The sequence below is a fragment of the Anser anser genome, assembly GCF_964211835.1.
Source record: "Anser anser genome assembly, chromosome: 1".
Classification (NCBI taxonomy): Eukaryota; Metazoa; Chordata; class Aves; order Anseriformes; family Anatidae; genus Anser; species Anser anser.
The window spans coordinates 24,539,778-24,567,149 of record NC_139720.1 but is presented as its reverse complement, the minus strand read 5'-3'; the positions used below and the strand labels follow the sequence as shown (position 1 = coordinate 24,567,149).

General features: G+C 36.9%; 1 protein-coding gene across 17 annotated transcripts in view; it reads right to left on the bottom strand.

Annotated features, from left to right (window-relative positions):
• The window catches only part of CADPS2 (calcium dependent secretion activator 2), a 311,395-nt gene that overhangs the window by 29,613 nt on the left and 254,410 nt on the right, over positions 1 to 27,372 (bottom strand). For 9 of the 17 annotated variants that reach the window (XM_083829288.1, XM_083829287.1, XM_083829296.1 and 6 more), the window contains 9 exons: positions 23,335 to 23,476; positions 23,080 to 23,199; positions 15,973 to 16,128; positions 14,223 to 14,370; positions 13,199 to 13,213; positions 7,590 to 7,664; positions 6,728 to 6,811; positions 4,134 to 4,217; positions 3,984 to 4,016 (listed from right to left, as the gene is read on the bottom strand). In XM_083829288.1, the coding sequence (XP_083685414.1) occupies positions 3,984 to 4,016; positions 4,134 to 4,217; positions 6,728 to 6,811; positions 7,590 to 7,664; positions 13,199 to 13,213; positions 14,223 to 14,370; positions 15,973 to 16,128; positions 23,080 to 23,199; positions 23,335 to 23,476 (857 nt within the window). The remainder of the gene's footprint in view (positions 1 to 3,983; positions 4,017 to 4,133; positions 4,218 to 6,727; positions 6,812 to 7,589; positions 7,665 to 13,198; positions 13,214 to 14,222; positions 14,371 to 15,972; positions 16,129 to 23,079; positions 23,200 to 23,334; positions 23,477 to 27,372) is intronic. The other 8 variants (XM_083829297.1, XM_083829298.1, XM_083829293.1 and 5 more) reach the window with 5 other exon arrangements.

Below are 27,372 nucleotides of genomic sequence, written 5' to 3'. Positions count from 1 at the left end.
TCTCTGCCCCTTTCCCCTCCCCTGCATGCTGGAGGGAGGCGTTTTAATCACAGCATGGACGTAACAATGAAATGAAAAGGAGTGATGAGCTGGAGGGGACTATTGTGAGAAACACAGGAGATCCTTATTAAGTGTCCACCACCTAATGAAAGAGCACACTGGAAAATTTCACTGCCTGAAATTTCTCATCTAAATACTCAAGGCTCATCACTTGTGCTTTTGAATGACAGAATTAACATATTTTTGGAATAGAAACTACTTGTACTCGTGATAAGATCCCCATTTCCTTCATTTCTTACACATCAAAATGCCTGAGCCAGGCAGGAAGATTCGTATAATTGGTTCATTATAACGGTAGCGTTTTATTCTTACATGGTTATAAAAAATACTATTGTGCTTAAATGTAAAAAATGTGATGCATTTTCCCTGCCTGTCATGTATCTTCTTGTAGATTAAAAAGCAACCTTGGCAAGGGCTACGGTGTGTATTTTAAAAGACAACTGCCCTGCAGAACTTAAGCCGTGATTCTTCAGGTGTTTATGCAAACACTTTTTCATCTATGCATAGTTTCATTGAAACCACAGGGCAACAGAGGAGTGAAAGGGTTTGCGCCAGGATCTGAATTCTGTGCTACAAAGGATCTTCAATATTCTATAGTTACTACAACAAAATCTGATATTAAACTCTGCTTTCCCCCCCCCCCCCAATAATGATGTTCTGCTATGTTATTTTAACTTTCTGATGCATTAGCTGCTGTCTTTCTGATCTCCATTTAAGAGGTATCTTAGAAACACTGCTGACTTAAAAGAGATGATGCAGAGCATTCTGCAATAGCTTGTTTTTATGGATTTAAAAGCAGAGGGGATGGTTCCCAGGTTTGGGTATACAGAGGAGGAAGATGGTAGGAAAAGCAGTGAGCATGAGAAGATGTCTATTCTGTGCTCTTTATTTTTAAACAGAGGTCTCCAACTAAACCCTGCTTAAAAAATGAATGGCACAGTATGTCCACACCTTAGTAAACACCCATGTCACACAAAAGTTGCTTGCTTCTTAAAACCAGTTAAATAGGCAGTGCAGCGCAAGTGTGATATTTGGAAATGGAGGTGTCTGGAAGGTCCTGATGTGTATCTGCCTGGTAGGAGGCAGAGTTCCTACTTTGGCCTCTACGGGACCCCATAAGTCAAATGCTGGCACATGTGTGAGGCCCCTTTTCATACCTTTGATCCCTGCATAAAGGCAACAGCAGAGTAAGAGGCCTGGCATTGTGCGAGTTGTGCACTGCTGTCAGCCCTGGGTCCTTCAAATGGCCTCTGTGCACTTGGTATGACAGGTGGCCTACATGGAGTGTGGGAGGATTAGGTTCCTTCTGTGCCCTCTAAATGACTGGCATAGATTACTTGCTCCTACAAAGGGATTTAAACATACCTTTCTGAACAAAAAGAAGTATATAAATATGCATGTAACTGGATGCTCAATTTGTATAAGTAATTGCTCTGGTTATATTTGTAAATGAGGCAAATGTGTATAGAAATGACGAGCTAGATACACAATTATTTGTGTGCAAAACTGACTTACATGATGAGAAACTGAACACAATGAAATTATCCAAATGATTTAGGAATAGCAATCATTTGAGATTAATACATATTTTTGCCCTCAATTGTACTGCATTCTTTCCCTATTCTCATTAATTAACTGGCTATGTGAACAGAACGTTAAAGAAAGAAAAAAAATAGGTTTTACTTCTGCATCTCCTAATGACTGCTTGGGCTTTAAGAGAAACTAACAGTTATATCAGATTTGTGTGAGTTTTTTTATTTTTTATTTTTTTGTAATCTAAATCAGCTCCTGTATTCCCAAACAACAAAGCAGAACATGAACAAGAGAACAAATTGTATCCTTCATGTAATGCTAATATTTGTAATGTTTGTGCCATTTTTCTCCAAACGTTTGGTTTGTTTTACATGCGCAGCAGCTACCATTTCTTTCACTTCAGAGCATAACATACTGTGACAATTACCAACAAAAACAGCATAATAGCAACTAGATCTTTCCATTATTGTTTTTAGGAAATCATAAACTATCATTGTCACTACTTTTCTTAGTCTGGGTTGTTTTGCACTGTTCCTAATATTTCTGTTGGTATTTCAGTTACTAAACCAGACATAGTGTTCATATATCCCGGTACACTGTGGTTGGGGAAAACAATGAGAGTTCCTTGTGACTGTGCACATACCACTTCCTAAAAGAGCATTCTGAAAAATGGAGACTTATGTTGAACGTTTTCTTAAACAGGTTAAAACCAAAAGATATATATATATATATTAATGGATTTATTCACAATTTTCTGGAAAGATTAATGAACAGAAGGGCGGATAGCAACACTGAACATTTTTGCAAAATTATCTGCCAAACAAACTGCAAGTCTGAGTCCACATTTCCCATCCTGGCCCTGAGAAGCTGAAGAATGCCATCCTTGTGTCACAAAACTTAATGTCTAAGTTGCCTGTATTAATAGAATTAACCTTCTCCTTGAAATGACCAAGAACCATCCAAGAATGTCCTTCTTCTTTCTTAATCCTTTACTTCTATTTTGATTTACCTTTCACTTTTTGTATCCCCTTTCCCTCTCATCCTTATCTCTAAAACATTCTGCTCAGTACTACTTTCATTTTCTCCTAACAGCTCTTGTCTATTTTAAAAGTTAACACCTTCTCATTAAACTACAAAACAGCACATTTTTCCCTCTTTGACAAATATTCAGCCTGAAATCAAAGATAAAAAATTCTGTTGAATTCACACACTTAAACAAACAAACAAACAAACAAAAACCCTCAACATCCCTTTGGCCCCCAACCCATTCTTCCCTAGATCCACCAGTTTTCAAGACCCCAAGGACAACTCCAAGGTGAACCAGTGAGATCTTTGAATTGAGATGGGGTATGGGGGCAGAACACAGTCATTTAAGAAAGTGCAATCTTGCACATATTTGAAACTATACCAAATGAGAGGGCTGCACTTTGTGGTACCTATAACCCTTCTATCACTACAAGGAATTGAATTCCAAGCAAAGAATAGCATTTTTAGAAGTATTCAACCCCGGACCTACTGTGATCGCATTTAAGCCACTTCCATACGTGCAGCTATATGATAAGGAGGGAGAGGAAGAGAGAGTATAGAATTGTTGAAAGAATTTCTAGCAACCATATAGTGTAGTGTGTATGGGGTTCTATGTTTGTAACTGTATTTATGTAACCTCATGAACATAATTTTAACCATTTTTTCCTATGCTTGGCAAATATGATTGTCTTAGAATCACATTAAAATCAGTGAGAACACAGATTTGTGAGAGAAAAAAGAATATTTCTGAAAGTGATATTGACAATATTTGTCTGATAACTTCTGTGCTTTATTGTAGAAAAAAAATTTATTATTTATTATAATACTCTAATGAAAATATTCTAATAGCTGAATTTTGTTTTTATGTGTAAAATAGCTCCAACAGCAACCCTTTTTAGTTTTTATTCATACCACAGAAACATTGCATAAACAACGGTAAATCAAAAAGAGATTTAGCAAGCAAGGGATTAAATAAACCAGATTGGGTCCTAACGTAAGAAATTAATGAATAATAGATATGCAAGGATGATGCTTTTACTTGTTGCTTATCCTCCACAATTGAAAAATATATCCAAATGATGGAAAGACCCCCACAAAAGAGTATCTAGGTTACAATCCTCACTCTTCCACAACTGAAAAAGTGCATTGAGAATAACCTTTCTAAGCTTTGCTTTGAGAGTTACTCATTGCTTAAGGGAAATGAAATGCCCTCTGAGTGTTGTAGTGGTTGTTTAAATACTCTGTGTAAAGCTATAATGAATCTCTGTAGGAAAGCAAAATGTCAACAATAAAAAATGTGGGCTAACAAAACCCCTATTTTTTGAATTATTATTAACACTGGGGAAAAAAAAGGTTGTACTTACGGGAACGTCAACATATTTTGCAGCTGCTTTCACCTTTAGAAAATTAAAAATAAAACAACACACAGTAAGTGCTTACTACTACAGATTGTGTGTGATTTTAGAATCATGCACAGAAAGAAGAACAGAAACACTGTGAATTCAAACACTTACTGTGAATGAAACTAACGATGAGAAGAAAGTGCCTTCATCATATCTTGACAATTTAGACAGCACACCTTCTAACACTGACACAACCTGGCGGAAAAGCACAGAGCAAAACCCAAATGCACAACATGAGAAGTAAATATTTTGAATGAGAATGTGAATTTTTCTTCCTCAGACTTCTATTGTTCAATAAGGCAAACTGATTTGATCAACAATTTGATCACTTGCTCTCACACAAAGTGCTGAAATCATGGAGAACATTCTTTTTTCAGCTCCCCTGATGATCCAGCTGATAGAAATGACTTTAACTACTGCAGAAATAGAAACCAAACCCCACTTTTTCTTAAAAACCCATACTGCTTTGCTGTCTCTAGACTGCATGGTTAAATACAGGAGTGTGTGTACCCAGTATGTATTCTGGGTAGAAAACACACGTTATTTTCTAGGACCACAGTTTCTATGATCACAGTTTCAAAGATGATGGAACACAATTGTTAAAGCTGATTATCTCAGTATCAAGTTCCTCTTATCTTTGTTATTGGAAAGAAACCCAGCGCTGATTTCATCCAGAAGTGCAATTGCACTAGTGATTTCTGTCAACTCGTCTTCAGCAACAGCAACAACTGCTGCATGGTCAACAAGGGGCAAGAAAATGTAGGCCCCACATCTCTGATATGGCAGGATTCCTTTCCCCAGTGCTTCCACCTATGACTCTCTGAGGAGCAGACCTCCCCAGCAAGAGGCATCTAAAGACCTTTTCGCCAAAATTTGTTTCTGACAAAAAAAAACTCTTATTAATTGTATTAATTGCATTAATTACAGCCTAAATGTTAAAACTTTCCAAAATAGCCTTAATACAAATAAATCCCTTTCTCATGTTCCTGTGAAGCTATGTTGCTTAAGTCATTCATGGTGTATGACATAAAGTATGTCAGCCACTGTATGCGTGCACATTTATTTTACACATATGAATTGCCTTCCAGTTTATATAAAGATTGTTTTAAAAGTCATCCCTTGCTCCAACACAGTCATTCCCACAACCACGAGTATCATTTTATGAGTGTGAGGACAGAACAAAATTCCATCTGGCATGCTGTTAATGGGCACTGTAACAGTGTCACAACAGTGTCACCTCCAGAGGAACTGAGATCATCACTTTACAATAAGCCCTGCTCTTAACAGTTCAAGGAGCAGGAGCAAGTGCAAGCCTACATTTGTCATTTATCAATCTAACCTGTCATATTTACAGTGATTAATTAAGACACTAGTATGCAGGCGCCGATCAAGGAACTAAACCACATCACAAGCTACCAGAGAGAATGGTGGTTGCTTCCGCACCCCATGCACAGTTTAATTACAGTTCCTTTATTAGACCAAATACCATCTCTCTGTCTTGCTGTTGCATGTCTGTGAGAAGCCACTGCTCATGTGCTGCAGACTCCCATACTCGTTTTATCTGACTGGCAAGGATGCTTTTGCAAAAGGATGTGAAATCTTATTGTGCAAATATCCACTATGGAAGGGGCTAATATTACAAACAACATGGTGTCCACATTGCCAACAAATGGTTCCAATACAAGTGGGACACAAAGGATCAGAAAGCAAAACACTGCAGTGCCAAGGATGTCCATTTAAATGAAAGAGGTAGTTATGAAGCTGGAAACTTGTTTTCTGAAATCTCACTGTACAGACTTGTGAAGCTCTCAGAACATTTCTGCCTATACCTCTGATTCTCTGAACGGGTTACCTTGAGACATGCCGTGCTTTTTGTGCTATTCCTGTCATTTGTTAAATGCTTTAGCTTGGAAGTCCTGCATATAAAATTCACAGTCGAATCTTTACTAACTAGAGTCTCACTGGAGTGGAAGTACTCTTCTCATTTCCATAGATGGCTTGCAGCTAAATACAAATATTGAAACACTTATTCCACTGGAATACAAAGGAAATAATACAGAAGCAAAAACTAAAGAGTAATGAAAATATATGATGAAAAAAATGAACTTGCAGGGATATTATGCATGTTGATGTGCTTTTTTCCTGGCCAAAACCAAGAGTGAAACATCAGCCTTCCTCAGAGGCTTTCCACTTTGAAACAGAAGCAATCAGGATGTCTCTGGCATTTCATATCTCAAGTGAGGAGAGCTTGGTTAAGCTCCTAATGATCAGTCAATGACACAAAATATTTGCTTTCTGTTCTGAGATTTCAACCTCTTGTAATAGTCCATGTGATAACTAATAATGCAAATCCCTCTTTACCGATGTCAATCATCTCTAGAATTCGTATATATATCCAGAAGAAATATGATTATTTTCCTCCTTGTTCTGTAATTCCAGATATATTAAAAAGACATTAAAAGGATTAACTTCTAATAGCATAATTTGCTCTGATTAAATGCCCCCCCCCTTCAATAATTCTAAAAAAGCCTGACAGGTTTGTTCAGAATGATGACAAACTATAAATCTCAACACTGCCAAGTCGAACCATTGTAGTTATTTTTACATTAATACACCATGTTAGAGAAGAAAATGTATATTTTTTTTACACATTTATCAACAAGTGGACACATTTTGCTTAAACTTCTATAAGAATTCTACAAAACCTTCCTCTTCAACTCATGTGCAAGTGTGGTGGAGGTCAATCTGAAAGGAGATTCTTCCTCCCCCTCAGCCCCTGCCTGCAAGCTCTAACAAATGAAAACAAAAGCATAATGAAAATATGACCACCATCTTAGTTTCTCTCACTAATTCAGAATTTGTGCATGGCTAATTTCTCCTACTCTGAAAATCAGGTATTTCTGGGTAATTTGTAATTCACAGATTGCAAAACATCTTGTAAATTGTTTCTGTTCTGTCATTATTTGCCATGTCCTTCAAACAATTAGTGACTAAAAGCTTTTTCTTTTATATTAAGCACTTAAGACTTTTACTGGAGTCCTACAGTAACACAAGACATTATTTAGGTTTTCTTTGTGTATTCTCCAAACATATTTTCATATAAAACATATATTAATATATATTATTTTTAAATTAAATGGTTTGTGAAGTAAAATCTCATTAAAAAATTATACCAACACTCTAGATGTCGTTCATCTCTCTATAAAAGTACTTTAAATACTACTTGCTGATGGACAGAAAGTTTTCATGTGAACAAATAAACAAAAAGTAGAACATGCTATTACCTAAGATAATATTGACATAATCATGTCTTACCAGTTCTATCTGATTAGGAAGTTGCATAGAAATTTTTTTCCCTAATGGGTTATAAAATTTAATTTTGTAAATTCAATATTATTTGGATGACTCTGCTTTAAAAATCATGTTATTTCCCCCCACCCCCACCCCTACCCCCCGCCAGCTCATTGTGTATAGCAAACCTGTAGAATACATAAAGACATTTTAAAAGTTTGGTAATTAGAGAAAGATTTTCTACTTTATTATAAATTAAAATCTAAATTGTTTTACCTTTGAAACAAGAAGTGAAATAATTTCTTTAACAGTTTCTTCAACCAAGTCATCTATTTTTGAATGGTACTGTTGCTGTTTTTCAAAAGATAAAGAAGCATTAGTATGTATATGAACACACACTTTTGTCATAAGTCATAAACGGTACAAAGCTGATAACCCTGCCAGATCAGATTTACTTAAAATTATCATTTTGAACATCAGAAGAACAAACCCTTGAAAACGATCCACCCAATCAACACTTTCTTACATTCTGTGTTGAAAATTTTCCCATGTACACTGTTGAGTTAAGCAGCTAATGGGGTTATTATTTAGATGAATTGAGTTCTTATTCTTATTCAGGCGAAGGAATGTGAAGGATACTTTTTGTCTTCTCCTATATAATTAAGGTGGCCATGTATTTTTTTCTAAAGGGTTGGTTTAGCTGGAGAAGCAAAAAGACTAGAATAAGATTTAATTAATACAGCATTTCATGTCTGACAACTCTCATTCATAAGTTATTTTAAATGTCCTGTAGGAATAAAACGAGCTTCAATTGTTCACCCTAAAAGAGCCTTTCTGTTAGCACAGTGAGCTGCAGTTTATACAAATCTTACAATATGCTCAAGCAAGGGCAAAATTAAAATTTCATCAACAAAGCAGAATAGATGGTAACAAATTAATAGGCTATAAAAGGCATAATAAAACAGACTTCATTCTCAATAGTCTTTTTCTTTTTCATAAAGAAGGTGCCTTTAAGTAAATGCTTTTAAAATAAATCTGAAAGACTTTTTAGATAATACTACAGAGTTCCCTCCTGAAATTAACAGGAACTAGGGATCCCATTCTGTCAAGGAGGCACATCAATTTAAACAGTAATTCTTCCTTAGAAACATTTATCTGACAGTAAAGATTGCCCCAATAGCCACTTCACAGAAAATGTGACTTGTAAAGACTAACCCTATCTTCATAGTTCAAGGCTACTTGGAACAGCTAACAGCATAATGCTCAGAGTAAAAGTACTGAGGTCAGTACAAACATTAGCCTAACTTAGCAGCTGCCAGCTGAATAGTTTTCAGAGTTTTTAAAGGCTATTTTTCATCCGTCTCAGAGTTGCCACACAAATCAAAACATTAAATCTCATCTGTTTCATATATTTAGGAATGATTTTCTAAACGGTACACCTACTAAACTTGCATTCAAATTAAGAGAAAATAAAACTATGAAATGTGTTTACCCGTGCACATGTATCTGTTCCACATACTAACTACTGTTCTTAATGTGTGTTAAGTTTTGGTTTTAACTTCTTCGCAAAAGTATAAGAACACTTGGAAAATATGAATACAGGTCTCAGACAAATATGAGCCAACAATTCGGAAGAGCAAAAGAATGTAATAAATACATTAAAGAACTTTCCATAGTTCCATATATAATTGATTCTAACCATATTAATGCCTTGACCAAGATCTGCTAAAGACATAAATGATCCAAAAACTGTCTGCGACATTGTGGTTTACAGAGTCTTCAGAAGACAATGATTTCTTAGTCTCTAAAAACAACAAATTATTATATTACCACAGATGTATGTCAAAACCACACATATTCCTATAATCTGTGAAAAATCACTGTGGTCTCTCCCATAAAACATTTGCAAATTTACCCCAACCACACATTAAATTCATGGATCTATGTATATTCTAAAATCAGTTCCTACATTTTTGCTTTTTTATTATTATTTTTTCTATCATCACAGGGAAAATATAATTTTGTGTCAATGGAATATAATCTGTAAGTAACTTCACTATGTGATCAAGGAAAAGCTTCCAAAACTGATTTTTTTTAGAAATAAGATTTGACTTTTTAAACCTGAATTTCATTCATTTTTTTTCCAAGATTTATTTTGCAAACCATAAGATCAGAAATTCTTTTAACCCACTCCTCTCCAGTGCCAACTTCCATCAAAACAGTCACCCCTGACAAAACAAATTTTCAGATCCTCATGGAAGATTATTTGACTCCAGATGATAGGCTTTAGGAAGATTACAAATATTGCAGAATTCAAGATAAAATTGTAAGAGCTAACAAAGTAGTACGCACAATCCCAAAATCAGGACCCAAAGGACTCCAGCTTTTCTACTTCTGCCAAGCTTACTCTGTGAGAGCAGACAGATCCTCATCCCTTTTCCAAATACATTTGTGGATAGTTGTGCCCTTATATTCCTCTGCTGGCTGATGTGATCATGGTCCATGTGGATTCTGAACCTAGACATGTCAGCTCCCACAGCTGAATGGTTGGAATGCATGATGTGGAGTCTTTCAGTGTGATCCCAAAGTCCCTGAAGGATCTTGGGATAAAGCAGAATCTAGTTCTGGCTTTCCAGCTGCCCTTGAGTAACTCTCAGTAAAATATGAACAGCTGCAGCTATAGGAGGTACACTGGACAAAACCATGCTTAGCTGCAAAGTGTCATGGGACATAAGCCAAAATGACTTTCTAGCTGGTCTTCAAAATTTGTCTCTATGTTCCTAGTAACAGGCCCAGTACTGATATTTGAAAGGGGACAATGTATTTTAGTGCCTTTGGACAACTGTAGTTTTGAGAACAGAAGAGTTCGTTCCTAAATCCTTGAGAATGGTAACTTACTCAGTACGACAATCTGTTCTGTTCCCTCACTATCCCAATATTGGGGTTGACTTTTTTAATTACTTTTTTTTTTTAACAAAAGAATAAAAAAAAAAAGCTTTTCAAGATTTTTTTTTTTGCTTGTTTTAAGGTTGGATGGCTCTGAAAATAAATTGCATATGACCATCTGAACCAAAAGGGTTACTGCCAACATATTGGCATATTGGCAACTACCTGCATATGAAATTTCTTCTGCACTTTTGCTATCAAACCAGCTATAAACCTCTACAATTTATGCAGTTAAATGAGCCTTTGAATTTTATGAACCAAAATAGCTTTAGAAACAAAGCCCATCAAATCAAAGTCCACCAAAGTCCACTTTTCCTTGTGTATTTTTTTTTTCTTTTTTTTTTTTTCCCCTATCAATATCCACAGCATTAGTTGTGGCATATTCCACTGAAATGGCACATTACTCCTTTTTCCCCAAATAGAAAAGTAGTGTCTCTCTTCTTTTATGAGCATGACAAGGAGGCTGGAACTCTGAAACAACTAAAATATTTCTGTGTACATTCTGCTATGAGCACTGAAAAGTACAGACCAATGGCATTTACTCCATTCATACTACCCAGTTACACAAAGCAACAAATAAGCACCTGCTTATATTTAACTACTTGTCTACCTAAGTGGGCCCAGAAATACATTCTGCTTGAGTCTTGCCTCCAGCAATATTTCCTGTGTGATTGTGTGTCTACCATACTCAAAACCATGAATGTTACCAAAATACTGCAGCATCTAGATTGTAAAGTTAATAGGCTTCAAACTATTTATCCCAAATAACAAAGGCTGAAAAATCTCTGGATGAATGAATGTTGTGTGACAAAAAAGGTCTCCCTTACTGCTGCTTATTCATTTGACTCATGATACATGGGCTGTTGGCTTCTGATTCAGGAAAGAAGGATGTGGGATACTGTTCAGCATGCAACTACTCCAAAATGTATGAAATTACATTCACTGAAACTAAGAAGCCGAACAGGCAACTGTTTGGAAAATAGCAGCAACTGGTATGTTACTTAGCTGTGTGTGTCACTGTACCCTTCCGCTGTGCCCCATGAATTGCCATTCTGCTGGCTATGAAGAAAGCTGTGGGCACCACATCTGGCTATGAAGAAGGCTACAGGGACCACAGTTAATCTGAGAAAAGGCAATTCTCCCTTGGACGTTGCTTCTCAAACCCTCTTAAGGCGGCTGCCAACCTATGAAGAAGGTATCCAGCCTCTTTGAACACAATGTACTGGTTGTGGCTGTATCCAAATAATGCTATGCTTCTCTTAGCTTTTAGAATGATATGAAAAAGGGAAGGAGTGGAGTCTTTCTCAATGGCAGACTTGGGGATTCTTTCTAAGAATGGACTTACCTGGACGACATTTGGGAATATGCTGAGCACTAAATGAAGTAACATAGGAAAACTAGGAGACTCAATCAAACTTAAACTCTAAACTCAGGGTGCTGTTACTGGTGACCACGACCAGAATGCCCTAATGATAGAGTAAGTAACAATTCCCTCCTATCTGACAACAAAGGGTGAAAACTTCTGCAGCTGACTCTACCTGAACAAATTATACAACTGCTTATAGCTCTGTATAGTGACTGAAAAGATCATGCTGTATTCAAAGAGATGTTTAAGTCTATCCGTTTAATGAAATAACACCTTCCATCACTTGGAGAGTAAGTTCTAGGAATTGTCATATGGATATTCAGTGTTGAGTTTCAGATGAATGAAAAGCCCTTTAATATATTTGTTTTTTACTCAGGCCTAATGGTAACCTTTTCTTGACTGGTGTAAAGCACCAAATCAGAGATCGAAATGAAGAGGCCAAGTAGGAGTAATTGGAAATGCCAGAGCTCCTATAGAGGAGCCAGAAATGCAACTGTCTATGTCATGAAATGCTCTTCTGCCTTCTTTGGCAGATGGACAGATTCCCAAATTACTTCACCCAAGAAATCTTCAAGCATTTCAAGCAACTATGATATCAACTACAAGAGACTGAAAAGCCTATTTTTTATACTTATTCTGAAACAGCCTTGTGAATGGAAGAAACTCTAAGTTCATGAGAAAGAAAGTTTCCACATTGCCTGATAATTTCTGGTACCTGAAGAATTTGAGATTCTTTTGGTTGATTAGATGAACGGGGATGACGATTTATCTGGGGACTTTGAAATAAGTATATATTTTATCACAGGTTAAAAAAAAATAAAAAAATAAAGCGCACTGGAAGCATTTGGATTCATGGTCAGACCTAGCAGAGAATAAGGGCTGTATTTCTGTTTGGAGGTTGACAGAGCTTGAAATGAATGATGGAGCTTGAAAATCTACAGAAAGAGGAGATTTCAGAAGAGAATATGGTGAGGGTCTGCAGTCCAAAAGGTATCTGTGAATGCTTGACTTTGTTTCTGAGGGGGACAGGCTGAAAATGCAGGAGATGCAACGCAGAGCAGGTGAAGGGGATGGTGTGATTGTGGAAAATGAAGCTATAGCATCTCTCTGCAGGTCTTTATGGTGGCATTGGTATTGCTCTTTCCTCAAGAAGGGCATGCACACATGTGCAGGTTACTGCTCAGACACTAAGTAAAAGATGAACCAGGTAGCAACACCTATGGTGAACAGTTGCTAGTTGTGGTTAAATTCTGATGAGCATGAAACAAGTTGTTGGTTGCTATTTTGCTTCACCGAGAGGCGCAAGAGTCTCTTTACTTTGTAATGCAGTAAAACATGACACTCTTCTACTGAAGAGTGAAGAATTCATCTGGAACAACCTTAAGAGGATGAATGAGGAAAGTAGAATTTAGAAGCTGATGATCTAGCAAGGTCAGTCTGTAATGGAATTTCTAGGGCTAGGTTAGCAAACAATAACAACAACAAAATCACCACTATTTCCACTTAAAATAAAAAATGGCAGTTAATAACCAAAGAAAAAATGTATGCTAAGAAACAATGAAAAAACACTTACCCATTGACTAGCAAACTGGTTCATGTCATGGAAAACCAAAAGGAAAAATAAAGATGACAGGGTAGAACAGGGAAATGATGAATATCTCATTGAATTGGAAAAAAAAAAAAAAAAAGACAATTACATTGAATACACTAACTCAAAAAGATGAATCAATAAAATGAAAAAGCACAGTACAGAAATGGGAAAATCAACATAAACAATATGACCAAACAACCTAATGTAAACCTGTCCAAAGCAGACATTTTTTTGTTGCCAAGTTCTGACAAATATTTTTACCATCTCTCCAAAACAAGATTACACTAATGCATTAGTACTAATGCATAGCAAGAACAGTTTTAATTTTATGCTGGTAATCTCACCAGTGTACACAGTATGCCCTTTTTCACTTTGCATATTATTCCTGCTGAGAGTGACAAAATGGGAAGTACAGTAGTCAGTGAAGCCTGTATTTCCTTCAAAAATACATCAGTGCTTCAAGTGTGGAGAATCTACAATCCCAGTAGCAGATGACTACCAAAATGGTCTCTGACCTTGGAAATCAAATAAAAAATCCCATAAAATTAGCTGATTATTTCTTTCCTCTATTTTCAGCGTGTTCACAGACATGAATGCTAAGTGTATGAGCCAATTAAAACAAATCTTACTCAGTTAAAACCTGGCTGCAAAGGACAATGTTTTGGCTCTATTTTACTATTACAAAAGAGTCCTGAAGAGGGCTGATGATCTGCTGTAACTCAAGAGAAATTCCCAGAGTGGCTGTGAATCAAGAAATCCTCTGACTGTCTACAGACTTACAGGTCACAGCAAATAAATTACGGACGCACTCTGTGTCTTCTCTGGTGGAGGATGAGGGGTAATGTCTTGAGTGATGCTTCTAAGGAGCAGTCTATGCAAGCTCTTGTACAGAGCGCTACATGACACCTTTCAGTTAATTTGAAATTAATCCACTAAAGACAGTCCATGGAGCGAGACATTTTGGATTAACTGAACATAGGAATTAAGCATACAAAATTTCACTTACCTCTTGCCCTCCATCCAGAATGCAGAGTTTAGCTGTCTGTTTTTTGGCATCAACTAAGACATTAAACATTGTACACAGAGAAGAAGGAATACGCAAGTCTGTTGATTTGTTTGTCTTTTGCAGCTTGAGTTCAAATGCAATTCTTGTTCTGTTAATTAAAACATGATTCATAAAATGAGTCTCTCTGAGAATTTTGAACAACCATTACAGAAATGTATAAACCTTACTAAACATGTTGACTTAACGATATACATGCACGTGAGGAGATTTTAGAAATGAAATTCTGTAAATGCAGAATATCCACCCATTCAATAAACAATTGTATTGATGGTAATCTCAAGGTTCTTCACTGCTTCAGCTAATGCATTTGAATAATAAAAGTATTATCTTCTTGCCTACTAGACAACAATATGCTTCCTTGTATGGTGACTAAGAATGATTTAAAGCAATGAAAATACCCAACATTTTCCATCTCTTCTATGTTAAAATGTAGTTTACCATAACAAGTACTTGCTTCTAAGAAATATAATTCAAAAATCCTCCTTTATTAGAAAAGGGAATCTCATCGAAGGAGTTTATTATTAAGCAAATATGAATATTTATATTGAAACACAAGATATGCCATGAGATTCATAATACAAAAAAAACTATTCTTCTCACAGCAGTACAACTAAGGAGTAATGTCAATAAAATAAATACTAATAGTTCAGAATACATAAATATAAAAATGTTTTATTTCCACCCTTATTTGTAAATGTGCATAGCAGAAATTGACACAGTATTTTACAAAATGGGAACAGGTATTCCTGTATCAAAGGTTTTCTTTTTCTTTAGCCCTCCATATCAGTGTTCTAAATTTTCTGTTTGACAATGTTGAATTGTCTACAAACATTTTTTTTTTTTTTTTTACTTTTTCCTCATTCTCTTATTTTATTTGTTCTCAACCAGTATTTTCATGTGTTTGGACTAAATTTTCTCTATGTATGTGGAATCATGGCTTCTGAGGCACCTAATAAGAGATCTCTGTAAATTTTCCATACGTACAGATATTTATTCTAAATTCAATGACATTTACTGAAAACTATGGCAGAGATCTTTTCAGATCACCTATGATTAACTTAGGAGAATATACCCACAATTATAACATGCAGGTTAAGAAAACAAACAAACAAACAAAACAAAACAAAAACAACATTATGTTTTCTGTATAATTTCCTGACACTTAACGATATAAAACTTAGTTTTAGTTGGATGGTTCATAGATGCTCTTCCTTTCTTATATGAAATGCTGTATCCTCTTTAGTTTTCAATATCTTTCTTAGAGGTAGTACTCTAAAATGGTAAATGAACTAGTATCATTAACTGAAAGTAAAGACTAACATAATAATGGAGAATTGAAATGTATATATATATTTTTTTCAGAGAATTCTGAAATTTGTTAGCATTTGCCAAAAATATGGAATGGAAACAAGATGTGATTCATTGACTTCCAAGGGACCGCTCACATATGCAGAAATTCTCCTTGCTGTTTTGCAGATTTTGTCAAATTGCTGGTTGTCATGTACTGGGAAATAAATGTCATGATTCCCTTCTACTTGCCCTGATTTCTATGATCTTTTGCTATACGTCTGCTACTGATCATTGTAGGAAACAGGATTCTGGTACTGATGCACATCTGTGCACCAGTATATCTGTTCCTACGTTAATTTTCAAATCTCTCCCCATTTTCAATTGGTCATTTCAACTGTACCTTTTAACGCAGGCTTCTATCATGTCAGTTGCCATGAGTTTAAGTCTCTGTTCTAAATGGTGGGCAAATTCTGGTTCTGGCCAGTGAAGATCAAAAACAAACATCTGTAGAGCATCCAGTTTCCAAAAAAGATCTTCTGATGTAGCTGAGCCATTTCTATAAGAAACAAAACAAAACAAAATCCCCAAGAGACAGAAGATAAATGTATGGGTGTCTATCCCATTTGTCACAAAATTATCTAGGACAATAAGATTTACTTATCACCACCCCATCTTCCTCCTTCATTTCACTGTATCTCATCATACAGTTGCTCTTATTCTGAGGATGTAAAAATGGTAATAGGAAATTTAAAATAATTCCAACTTTAAGATGAGAAATATGGCAGGTTAAGGGAGGCTAGGTGGGATGATGGGGAACATGGAGAAATGATGTAGCCCAAATTTCAGATCAAGACTGGAAAAATTAAGGATAAATGAATATTAATTTGTTAGGACCTTTTAAAATGGTTAAGATTTTGCATACGTTTTCTTCCTTTCATAACTCAGGTAAATAAACCTACCAGAGAAATGAGGACACTAGTAGTAATATCATAGAAAAAATACCCAGACAAACAGTCCCTTGATAAATACTCATTAATTTAAACAGAGTGAATAACATCAGATCTCAGTGGAAAAAAAAAAAAAAAGAGAGAACAGAAACCATTCAAAGAAATTTGTGCACAAACAAAACAGGGGATTAATATGGCTCTGTATCACCTCAGATCGTCCATGTTCTCAAGTTCTTCTTCTGCCCTGAACCAAGCGCTAAATTTTGAGACATTTACTTGTAAAACACGGGAACTTAAGGATAATCTTAGCAGTAAGTACGGTTACACTTCCACTGTCAATGTGAATTAACTAATATTCTCACGATGTCTTGTATTTTAAAGCCTTAGGGAGTCACAATACTACACAGAACAGCATTCCAGGATATTAGTGACACAAACAACAATAAGTGCCTGGCAGTCTTAATTCAGATTCAAATAGCTTAAATGTATCACGACTGTAATTTTCTTTCTTCCACCTCATGGCAAAAGAACACAATTGCCGAAGCGTAAAGTGACCACAGCTCTCATGGAAGGAGACAGTGAGCGCTGAGAGTGCTGAGGACTGGGGAGAGTCAGGTTAAAAAATAAGCAATCAAAATGAAAAGCAGAAAAGACCTCTAATATCTCAGCAGCACTAACACCAGGCCACACTAGGCAAGCCGTGACAGCAAGTAGTAATGTGAAGCAAGGCCTGAAGCACTGCACACGCTCAGGGCTTAGGAGAGGTGGCAGGGATGCAGCAGGAGCACTACTTTGGTCCTACAGCACCCCACCATCTTCCAGATCCACACAGTCATCCCTTTTCCCCTCCGTCTTCATGCTACCACTACTTCAGAGCCATCGATGTCTTCTGCTGTGCTGTCTCAGTGCCACAAAGGACAGCCAGGCCAGGAGGAGAGGGGAGCCAGGGAGAAGCTGGGAGCACTGATACCAGCCTAAGGAAAAGGTTGGGCCCAAGCGACTGACTTAAATGTCGTATGTTTTGATGTCTTCACTACGCACAGGAAGTGAACTATTCCACAGTTTCAAACAGGCCTTGCATATTACCATGTGTATTTTCCCCACTTATTTTTAACAGTAATTGCTAATTTTACATTGTACTGTCCTCCTGAAAGAAAGCAGCAGAAACAGGAAAAAGGCCCAGGAGACAGCTAAGATTACAATATGCACAGGGATGTTACCTGTTAAGGTTAGAGCTGAGTGGGGAATGCTTTTATACACCACAATGTTTAATTAAGAAATATCAATAACAAACCACCAAAACTCCTCAAAAAGTCTACAATTCTGTTGGACTGTTTCTTAAGTTACATGACATCAAATACTGAAGATTTCATTATATCTGCTTTGTACACCGTCAGTGAGTAAAGCTGTAGATGCTATATTATGTGCAATATTTGATTTGAAAATGGTGGAGTCAATTTTTGAGACAGATGGGGTAAAAGAAGATGAATTATATAGTGACAGAACTGGGGGCAATGCCAGTCGATATTACAGTTGATAAGAGCACATTTTCCAGAAAACAAAGCATACTTTCTCAAGAAACAGAACTACTCTTTTTCATCACCAAATCATACAATTTTATCATTTTTTATCCCTCCATAATTTCTTCTTTTTATCCTAATGGAATTCCAAATGAAATTCTTTAAGACTCAGGAGGACTCATGTGCTCTCAATAACATCAATGTATTCTTATGCACGTTCACTCCCTGGTAGCCACTTAATTTGGTTTTATTATACCACCAAGTAAAGTTTCAAATTATAATAAATGTGGTAATAGACACAGGTTCATGAAACACTAATTCATTCTGTCAGAACCACTAATTCATTCATTCTCTTCTCACAGGATTTTGATGTTCCATTCTTCAATTTTTTATTCAGCATCGTCCAATGACATTTGAATTTGACTACTGTATTATACTAAACAGATGGGGAAGGAAAATGAAGTGCTACAGCATAAACTATTCTTTCCTAGTTCACACATCTAGGCACAAATATCCAATTTGTTTGCTTGCTGCTGCAGAGAACAGTGATTTCAAACAACTTGTTACTGCTGTTTGTACCAGATACTTGCTTTATTTGGACTTTAAGATTTTTTTTTTCTGGGCCTTCTTGTGTAAAAGCATTGCAAATAATATTAATTGTCAACACATGCCTCAATGATGGCGATTTTATGAATTATTGCAATTATATATTTTTAAGTTTATTACTGAATTATAACCCGTTTGTGTTTTGTGGGGAGTATTACAAAACATGGCACCAGTTCTACGTTCTTTATGAGCCCACAGTTTCAGAGCTCCAGCTCTACTACCTCCCATGAATATGTATATTCAAGGCTCAGAAAGTCAACTGAGAATTCTTTCAACAGAAAAGGATTTTCAGTAATTACAGAATCAATGGCAATTGCACCAACTCTCTACTTTTCATCAGTAGGTGAGGGGAAAGACTGGAGTAGAGCTTTGTCACAGCAAGTACCAGCTTGTGTGTGGTCCCTCAAAGACATTAGAGTCAGCTACCTCTCATTTCCTCCTACTTAGTTCAAGACTGAGGCAATTTCAGGCTTACGCGAACAAAACATTTTTCTTAATTCTTCTTTCTTCTTAAATGAAGCTATTTTGGAAGAAATTAAATATGGCCCATAGCATTCATTCATCTACCAGAATGCTCAATAGGAGCTTGCTATACTTGCCTTGAATTCAAAACTCCATATTCCACCGGAAGGGACCACCTCAGCTAAGTTTCACTAGTCAGTCTTACGTATGGCTATATTTTTAACTACCCATCCCTAAAAACACTAACGATTGCCACCTTCCACTTTCCCACAGGCAAGCACTATGACAGGAACAAATGTGGCACTACAGATGTAACCCCCCAAAACAGTGCTGAAATGTGCCCCAATGACTTATTCAGCATGCACAAACACACAGAGAGGTCCAGCAAGAGAGCTCATATTCAGACCACATCTTTGTGTGTGACAGTCAGAGCATTGTGACTGCTCCCTCTGCCACTCAATACAGCTGGGCCATAGCAGGAAGAACATTTCCTTTGGATCTGTGTGCTCTGGCTGGTAGAAGAGACAGGAGTGTCCTGCTGCAAGCATGTATCTTATCCCATGTTTCTCCAGCCTCAAGATTCACTGAACCTGATGCTCTATGCTGGCATAAGATATCAACAGATAACCTCAGGTCCGTACTTACTATATTTTTAGTCAGTGAATCTATGCCACGCCTACACTGAAAATAATAGTAATATACAAATGAAACCTAAAGAATTAAAATCACCCACAAATCTAATTTAAAAGCCAGGTCCAGAAGAAGTAGAGAAACGAAATTTAAAATAATGAAATGGAACAGAAGTACAATTTAAAGTAATGTATTTGAATTAATGAATAATTAAGAAATGCCTCATTCTGTTTAATTAGAAACTTTTACAGAATATGCAGACTTTTAGGAGATTATCTTTAGCCAAATGCAACAGCAATTCACAGTGCACTGTACGTCTAGCCAAGGTGTCCTGTGAGTTATCCTCTCCAGAGACCAATCAAGAAAAACAGACGACTACACAGAACACTTTCCTCTTTTCATCTCTTTCCAATGCCCAATAATAAAACATTAAGCTAAAACAACTGGCAATGAAGTAATGATCTTCTTAAGAGCTGTTACAAGTAGTACAAATTTCCTGCTGCAAAACATATGATTAAGGAAAAAAAAAAAGTTAACTAAAAGTGATAAACAATATTCTCTAGTAATGTTCAAAAGGATTTGAGCAATTTTTAAGTGATACAGAGGAAAATATTGTAACATTTATCAATAATACACACAAAGAAATGCCTAACTATATATTTTCATGTCTTTCTATTCAGCAAAATTTCTTAGGCATGGTATCAGCTCTGTTGAATATGAACAGACTTGAGAGTGTGGACTTAAGAGCTCCTAGGAATACAAACTCATAATCATATACCAAGGCTTATATATTAGTAAAGCTTGGAGAATATGAAAACTCCTCTACTACAACTGCAATAGACATGAGACTTAGCAAACATTTAAAAATAACTCAGTTTACTTGCAGACTTTTTTTGTCTCAGTTTTCTTGCCTGTAATTCTTCATTGTGTAATTCAGTTTAATAATGATTAACTGGCTAAAACCATCACTTTCAAAGAGAGAGAAGTCTAGAACAGTATAGTGACATACTTAGTCATCTTCTTGCCAAAGCTTCAGCCGTGAGGCCTGGAGGAGGGAGCACAGTGGACGGGCAGAGAAGGACTTGGTGGTGACAGTTGGAGCCACCTGCAACCACTGACAAAGGAGATCCCTGGCTCATGAATTTAGGTGCTTCCATTGACTCTGTACAATACACAACCCTAGCCTATTTAAGGTGGGTGTTCCTCATAATGAAAGGGAAAGCTCACAGGAAACGGGTTAGAGAACAGGAACTTGGTTACTTCCCATTGGAGAATTGAACTAGAAAGAGGGAGCTCTGTTTTTCCTGAAAAGACTTGGGTGGGAGCAGTAGGGAAATAAACACTACTACGTTCTTTCATGTAATAACGAAAAAAAAATCACACTTCCAACGCTGGAATCTGAGACTCTGTAACCAGCAGGAAGGAAGAAACTCATTAGCTTGGGAGGAAGAACAACTGGTTTACAATGCCTTCACTCAAACTGGTTTTGTTTTTTGATTCAAATAAAATATATGGCCATTTTGAGACGTTTCCTGGCTCTTCAGTTGGATGCAGGTATGCTGATTCTTAAAATACTACCTGAATTCCACAGTATTACAAAGATAACTTAATACTACCTAAAATCTTGAAAGTAAATGTACACCTCCTTCCTAAAATAGAACTTCAAGGCTCTACTTCTGGGGAAAAAGAAGGTGAAGAGTTGCCTACAACAGATCCAGTGCCTTGGCAGACCTTTTCTTCTGGCATGCTTCAAGGGGCAGCTGAAAGGGGATGATGGCCTTTCGGAGGCCATGTGCAGACCCCACACCTGGAACAGCACTCGTCCCCACTTCTCCTGAGAAGCTGCAGAGCTACCGCAAGTGCTTGCAGCTCACGTGAACCTCAGTGCTCACTAATGCTTTCAAAACCTCACCAGTTAGTTTATGATGTTATTCATACTTTCCCATATACACCACGTACCTTAATTCTAGAAGATGTGCAAGGGGGAGGTGCCAATGGCTGAGTTTCATGGCACTCTGATTTTCACAATATTGTCTAGGTATTTATTACTACACCAAAGCCTTAATTTAGAAGAGATCTACCAGTATAATCCTCCAACCAGACTCCATACTTATTATTTATTAATTACTATTATACTTATTATTACATACATATTAATTATTGGGGCTGCTAGAATACAGACTGTAAGAAGACCACATCTAGAGTTATAACAACTCTGAAAGCTATTCTTAAAAAACAAAAACAAAAACAAGTAACCCTTGAAAGGGCAGGAATAACTAGACAAAGGTCAGTTAGAAAGAGTAGCAGAAGACCAAATAGTTTGTACTCAAAACTGAAATGACTTGCATAAGCACATCAGGAGAAATCTAGAATTATTTATAGGAAACACAAAAGGCACCAAAGGCAAGGATTAAAAGGGTTTTTTCAACTTTTAGAGGAATTAGCAACAGTAAAACAATCATAATACTCAACAGACAACCGCCAGACATCTGGCAGAGCACAAACTATCAACTCTCACAGTAATGGATCTGAGTGCTTCTTAGGAGTGTCTAACTCCGTCACAAAACTTGCGAAAACAATAGTTTTAATGAAATTATATTATCAGGCTTTGTGTGTTAAATATATGTTTGTTGAAGTCATTCACATTCATATTATAATACAACTTGAGCTAAAACAATGTTCTTCTTGAGCCTTCCTCAAATATATAGGAATGTGTCCACACACAGAGAATTCTGGCCTGTAACTATGGAAGCACTCCTGCAGAACAGGGCATGGCATGTCTGCTCTCTCTCTCCCCCTCCCTCTCTCTAAAGAAAAGAACACAAGTGTCGGGAAAAAAAATAAAATACATATATATATTTGAAATAGATGAATAAATAGATATACTTATGTTCTGGGTACTGATTAACCTTTACTATTTCCCTGTAGTATGGATATTTATTCTATAAATGTTTTCAGAACCAATTTATACATACCATGAGTTAATCAAACCCAAGCAAGAATATGACAGGCTGCCTCACTTTATGATCTAAAATAAAGTATTCAAAAAGTTCCAAACTGCTTATTAATTGAGAAGAGTAGTTAAGTTGCTTAGGGTATAAAACACTACTACGACAGACCTTTGCCAAGTTGATTTTGTAAGTTATCAAGTTTAAGACTGCTACATTTTAATGCACTAGAAAGCACAACTAACTAACAGTCCATGCTTGGCTCACTCCCAAGAAACAATAATTTCCAACTAAGGTATCATAAACACCATGCAATCCAAATACAGCTGCACAGAACACTAGCAAGGCCATGCAGAGCTGACATACAGTCAGAAGGTTATTGAAGAATACACACGTGGAGTCATACATAGAAGTCATCCAGGTTGGTGTAGTAAAGCTAGGCATTTGTGGAAGATTAAGAGGCAAACTTGGCACTTTTGGAAGAGCTACATTAGGAAGACTGTTGCTGATGCTCCTGTGAAGAAATAAACAATGTAGGAATACAATAAAAAAATAGAATATTTAGAGGACAATGGGGGAGAACACCTGATTAGAGAGAAAGCTATATACAAAGCAGGTGTTTTGTACAGATCTCGTAGAAAGCACTTACTTGACAGGTTGCCACGATTCTTGTTCAAGACCTCTGTGAATGGACTGGGCAATTGATGATTCCATGAGATCAATGTAGCGGATGACCATGGGAACAAAAATTTCTTGCAAGTGCTTGTGAAACTTTCCATTGCACAAAAATGCTTTAAAAAGAAACAAAACACAAACAAAAATGTCACGCCTTCCCCTAATTTATTTTCCTATAGGAAAGAATATCTCTTAAAATGTTTTAGAACGTAAAAGCACTTTAAGAACAAGTACATATAGTGTCACACAGCTTGCGTAGGAAGCACTGTTCATAAAACATATATTAAAAAAAAAAAGTTCTTCATGAAGGCTCTGCAGCACATTTTTCAATGTCACTGTTATGAAAACCAGGCACATACCTAACTGTTTTATCAAGCCAGAACACTTTTTCATCTTCTTAAAATACACTTCACTAAATATAAGCCTTAGAAATTTTGTTCAACACTTGGACAACAAGACAGAACCAAGAGAAAAGAAAAAAAAAGTATTTGAATATAATTCAATTATTTTTGTTCTCCTTATGTCAAGGATAACAGAGGTTACAATAAACCATCCCAGCTTCAATATGCTATGTGCGAAAATATAAAGATATACGGCCTTTCCTTCAAAGAGCTTACAGGAAAAAGGCAATATGTGACATAAGAGTGTTTGGGGGATTAAGAACAGTTTACCCATTTGCTCTGTGCCCTCAGGAACCAGCGAAGTCCTGAATCACTGCCCGTACCTACATGCAACGTGTCTCAGTATGCCTATGTATCTCAAGGCCTGTTCAGCATGCCAGAGCCCACCACTATTTAAAGCGCACCAACTATTTAAAGGAAATGCTGAAAACTAGTTGCTTAAAATGCTTAGGGAAGCTGATGACATATAACACTGTTAGAGGTTTTCTCTTGCTTTTTGAAAGAAACAGAGATGACTGGTGGGGGATTCTATAAGCATGAAGCATTTCTCAAGAGAAGTAAAGCTACTACAAGAAGTAGAAAATTACCTGCTTCACAGATGGGATTTACTGCATGAAAAGCGGTATGCACAGTGTAAACTGAAGAGGCTCTAAACCTAAAAATAAGTTTGCCATCACCACTGTTCATCCTGATAGCCATTAAAATGCTCTTTAACAAAGCCTTACCCTCATTGCATCTATGTCCTACTGCACCAAGGCAGTATATCAGTTTCATGTTTTGAATGTCTGTGTTCACCCTTGAATCTAGTACTATTATTAGGACCCATAAGGATATTCCCATGTGTCATGTAGGCAAGCTGAGCCACAGGGAGACATTTTCATGGTGTTGGTAGCCCTTATTTTCTCCCACACTTTTTCTGTTGTTTTAAATTATCTTGTGCCTTCCTTCGGCTTTATCTTCAGCTCAGTGTGCTTCAGGCTTGGGTGCACTCACGCTTTATGTCTCAAGACACCAAACTTTTCAAATGGAAAGGCAATGGGAGCAGCTACTGTCTCTAGGGAAGGCATTTGTATCCTTCCTTTATGGCTTCTGTGTTTCTCCTCCAACCTATTCCTGCTGCCAGACTTCTCATTTGGCATGGAGGGGTTCCTCAACTGCATTTTGAGAAGGCTTCCTCCACTTCCTATGAATTAAAAGGCTAGATCACGGGGCTCATAACCAGGGAATACATCTCAGGAATCTATAAAACCTTCTTGTTCTACCACTAGTACAACTCCATGTATAACATATAAAAATAATTTCTGCAACTTCCAGAAACTCCTTTATCTTCCATTTATGAATGATGTTCACCACAGTCTAAATCTGGGAGAGATGGAAACTATCGAGAAAACATGCCATCAAGTTTCAGTTCCCCATTGCTACCTGCATTGCAAGGAAACACAACATCAACATTCAGCGTGTCTGGACGCTATTTTTTTTTTTTTAATTATGATTTTTAAAAATGAAGCCAAAGGCTGTTTTCTTTAAAATATCCTTGCAATGATGGGAAATTATGTATTAATCAATTTTACCTAAAGAGAGAAGATTGGTAAGATAAACTCCCTCTGCATTTGGCCACCTGCCTCTCTCTTGCTAAGAATTTCAATATTTTTAGCTAATTTCAACCATATTAGACATGGGGGTGGAGATCTCCAGAATATGAAGTTTCATGAAAACAGGCAGCTATGTAGCAGACAGAGATTATTAGGGTTTCCACTGAGAAAAAGGCAGCAGCATAAGCTTGTCTCTTATTAAACACCTGAGAATCCACCCTAGAGAGCACCTATGGGTCCATTACAAACATGCTCCATTATTTACACTGCTCATAGAACTACTTGCTAACTAGCTAGTTCTGGCATAATTAATTGTGTGTCAGGCACTCCAAACAGTGTTATTTTTATTTTCTTATATTTATATATCTTAAAATTGCAGCATCTGTGACCAACAATAACAACAATCTAGAAGAATTTGGATATTAACAGAAAGACATGGAAGCTTGCCCACATGCTGCGTTTCACAGTAAACAGTGGATGAGCACTGCCTTTGAGAAACAAAAGGTGGCTAGTAGCAAGCTACATATAAGGCTGCTTTTTCAAGGCTACTTTGAGCTTAAAAACAACAAGAAGAATACAACCGTGTCAATTAAGTCAATATTGCTGCTTTATAGCGAATCAGTTCAGCGCTGGCATTAATCAGGCAATCACAGCTACTTGAAGGGATGAGCTTGTAGTTTACTGTTTTCTGAACACACCGCTGAAATGCTCTGCTACCAGACCTACTCAGGGAATTACAGTAATAGAGCCTCATGGGCAGGAGGGCAATTCTTGTTATTCAGAAGTCAGAATGAAATTTAAAGAAGTCACAGGCAATAAAAGCTGTTCAACTTAGAAAGCTGAATCATTTTCCTAACATCAATCTTTACAGGGAAATGAAACTATCTAAACTGATGCCAAGCCGCCTCCTTTGACTGTGCTTCCAAGTTGATCCCTCTGTATGTGGGCACACACACACAAGCGCTGTTGCGGATCAACAACTCTGTGAGCATTCTGTTTTCCTAGGGTTGAGGACATGGCAGATCCAATTTACCCATCTGGCGATCTTTGTCAAGGATTACTGCAGGGCAGGGAAAAAAACTCAGAGTGCAGGGGTAAGTGACAGAGCTGAGTATCATCATCAGACTCATGGCACTCTACCCTATGATTAGAATTGATCTTACCAAAAGGTACCACCTGTGCATCAAAGGATAGGAAACAAGAGATCCTTGAGGAAATGCCACACTTCAAATCCCTCAACTACCACTTGTCTTCAAAGCTATGTAGCTTAATTCTCCATTGTCTTGTCAATATAGATGCCCCACATGCTCTTCATATGAGCCATCTCATATTCACACAAACAACAACAAAATGAAAGCCTATGCCAGGGCAAGGTAACGTGTACACAGAATCAATGGAAAATGTATTGCAGGAACAGAAACATCCCACAGAAAAAAAAATCTTGAAATACAGTATAATATTATTCAACCTTTATTTATTAGGTGGCTGAAATATATTAAAACATGACATGAGAAGACCAGAGGCGAAAAGTATAGCGTAATGGTGCAGCACTGGAATTAGGTTTCTCCTGTTAACAGGAGGAAAAGAATCTACTTTTCTGATGTACCTCAGAAGCTTTGGGGCTTGTTTTCATTTTACGCAAAGCTTGGGAGTTACCCTGGAGTCAGCTTAGTAAGCTGTCCTCAAGAGCTTCTGCAGAATCAAGGGAAGGGAAGAATGACACTGGTTATCACAAGTCTCTCTACTAGTGGCAAAATTAGCACTTTGGCAGACAGTCTATAGGATTCTCAGGAAGGCAAGACTTGGATTTCCTGGCACATTTTTAAATCCAAGTTAAAAATAGTAAATTTCAAGAAAGAGGTTTCCTTGGAGCTCCATGTTCTATTTATAGCAGTTGAAAGTCATCCAATACCCCGAAAGAAGAAAGATGGTATTTCCATGTATTTCTTGTTTATAGTTCATTCTGCTTCCACAGAGCATTTGTTAATCAGTAACTTAAATTCTGGGAAAAATTGCAAG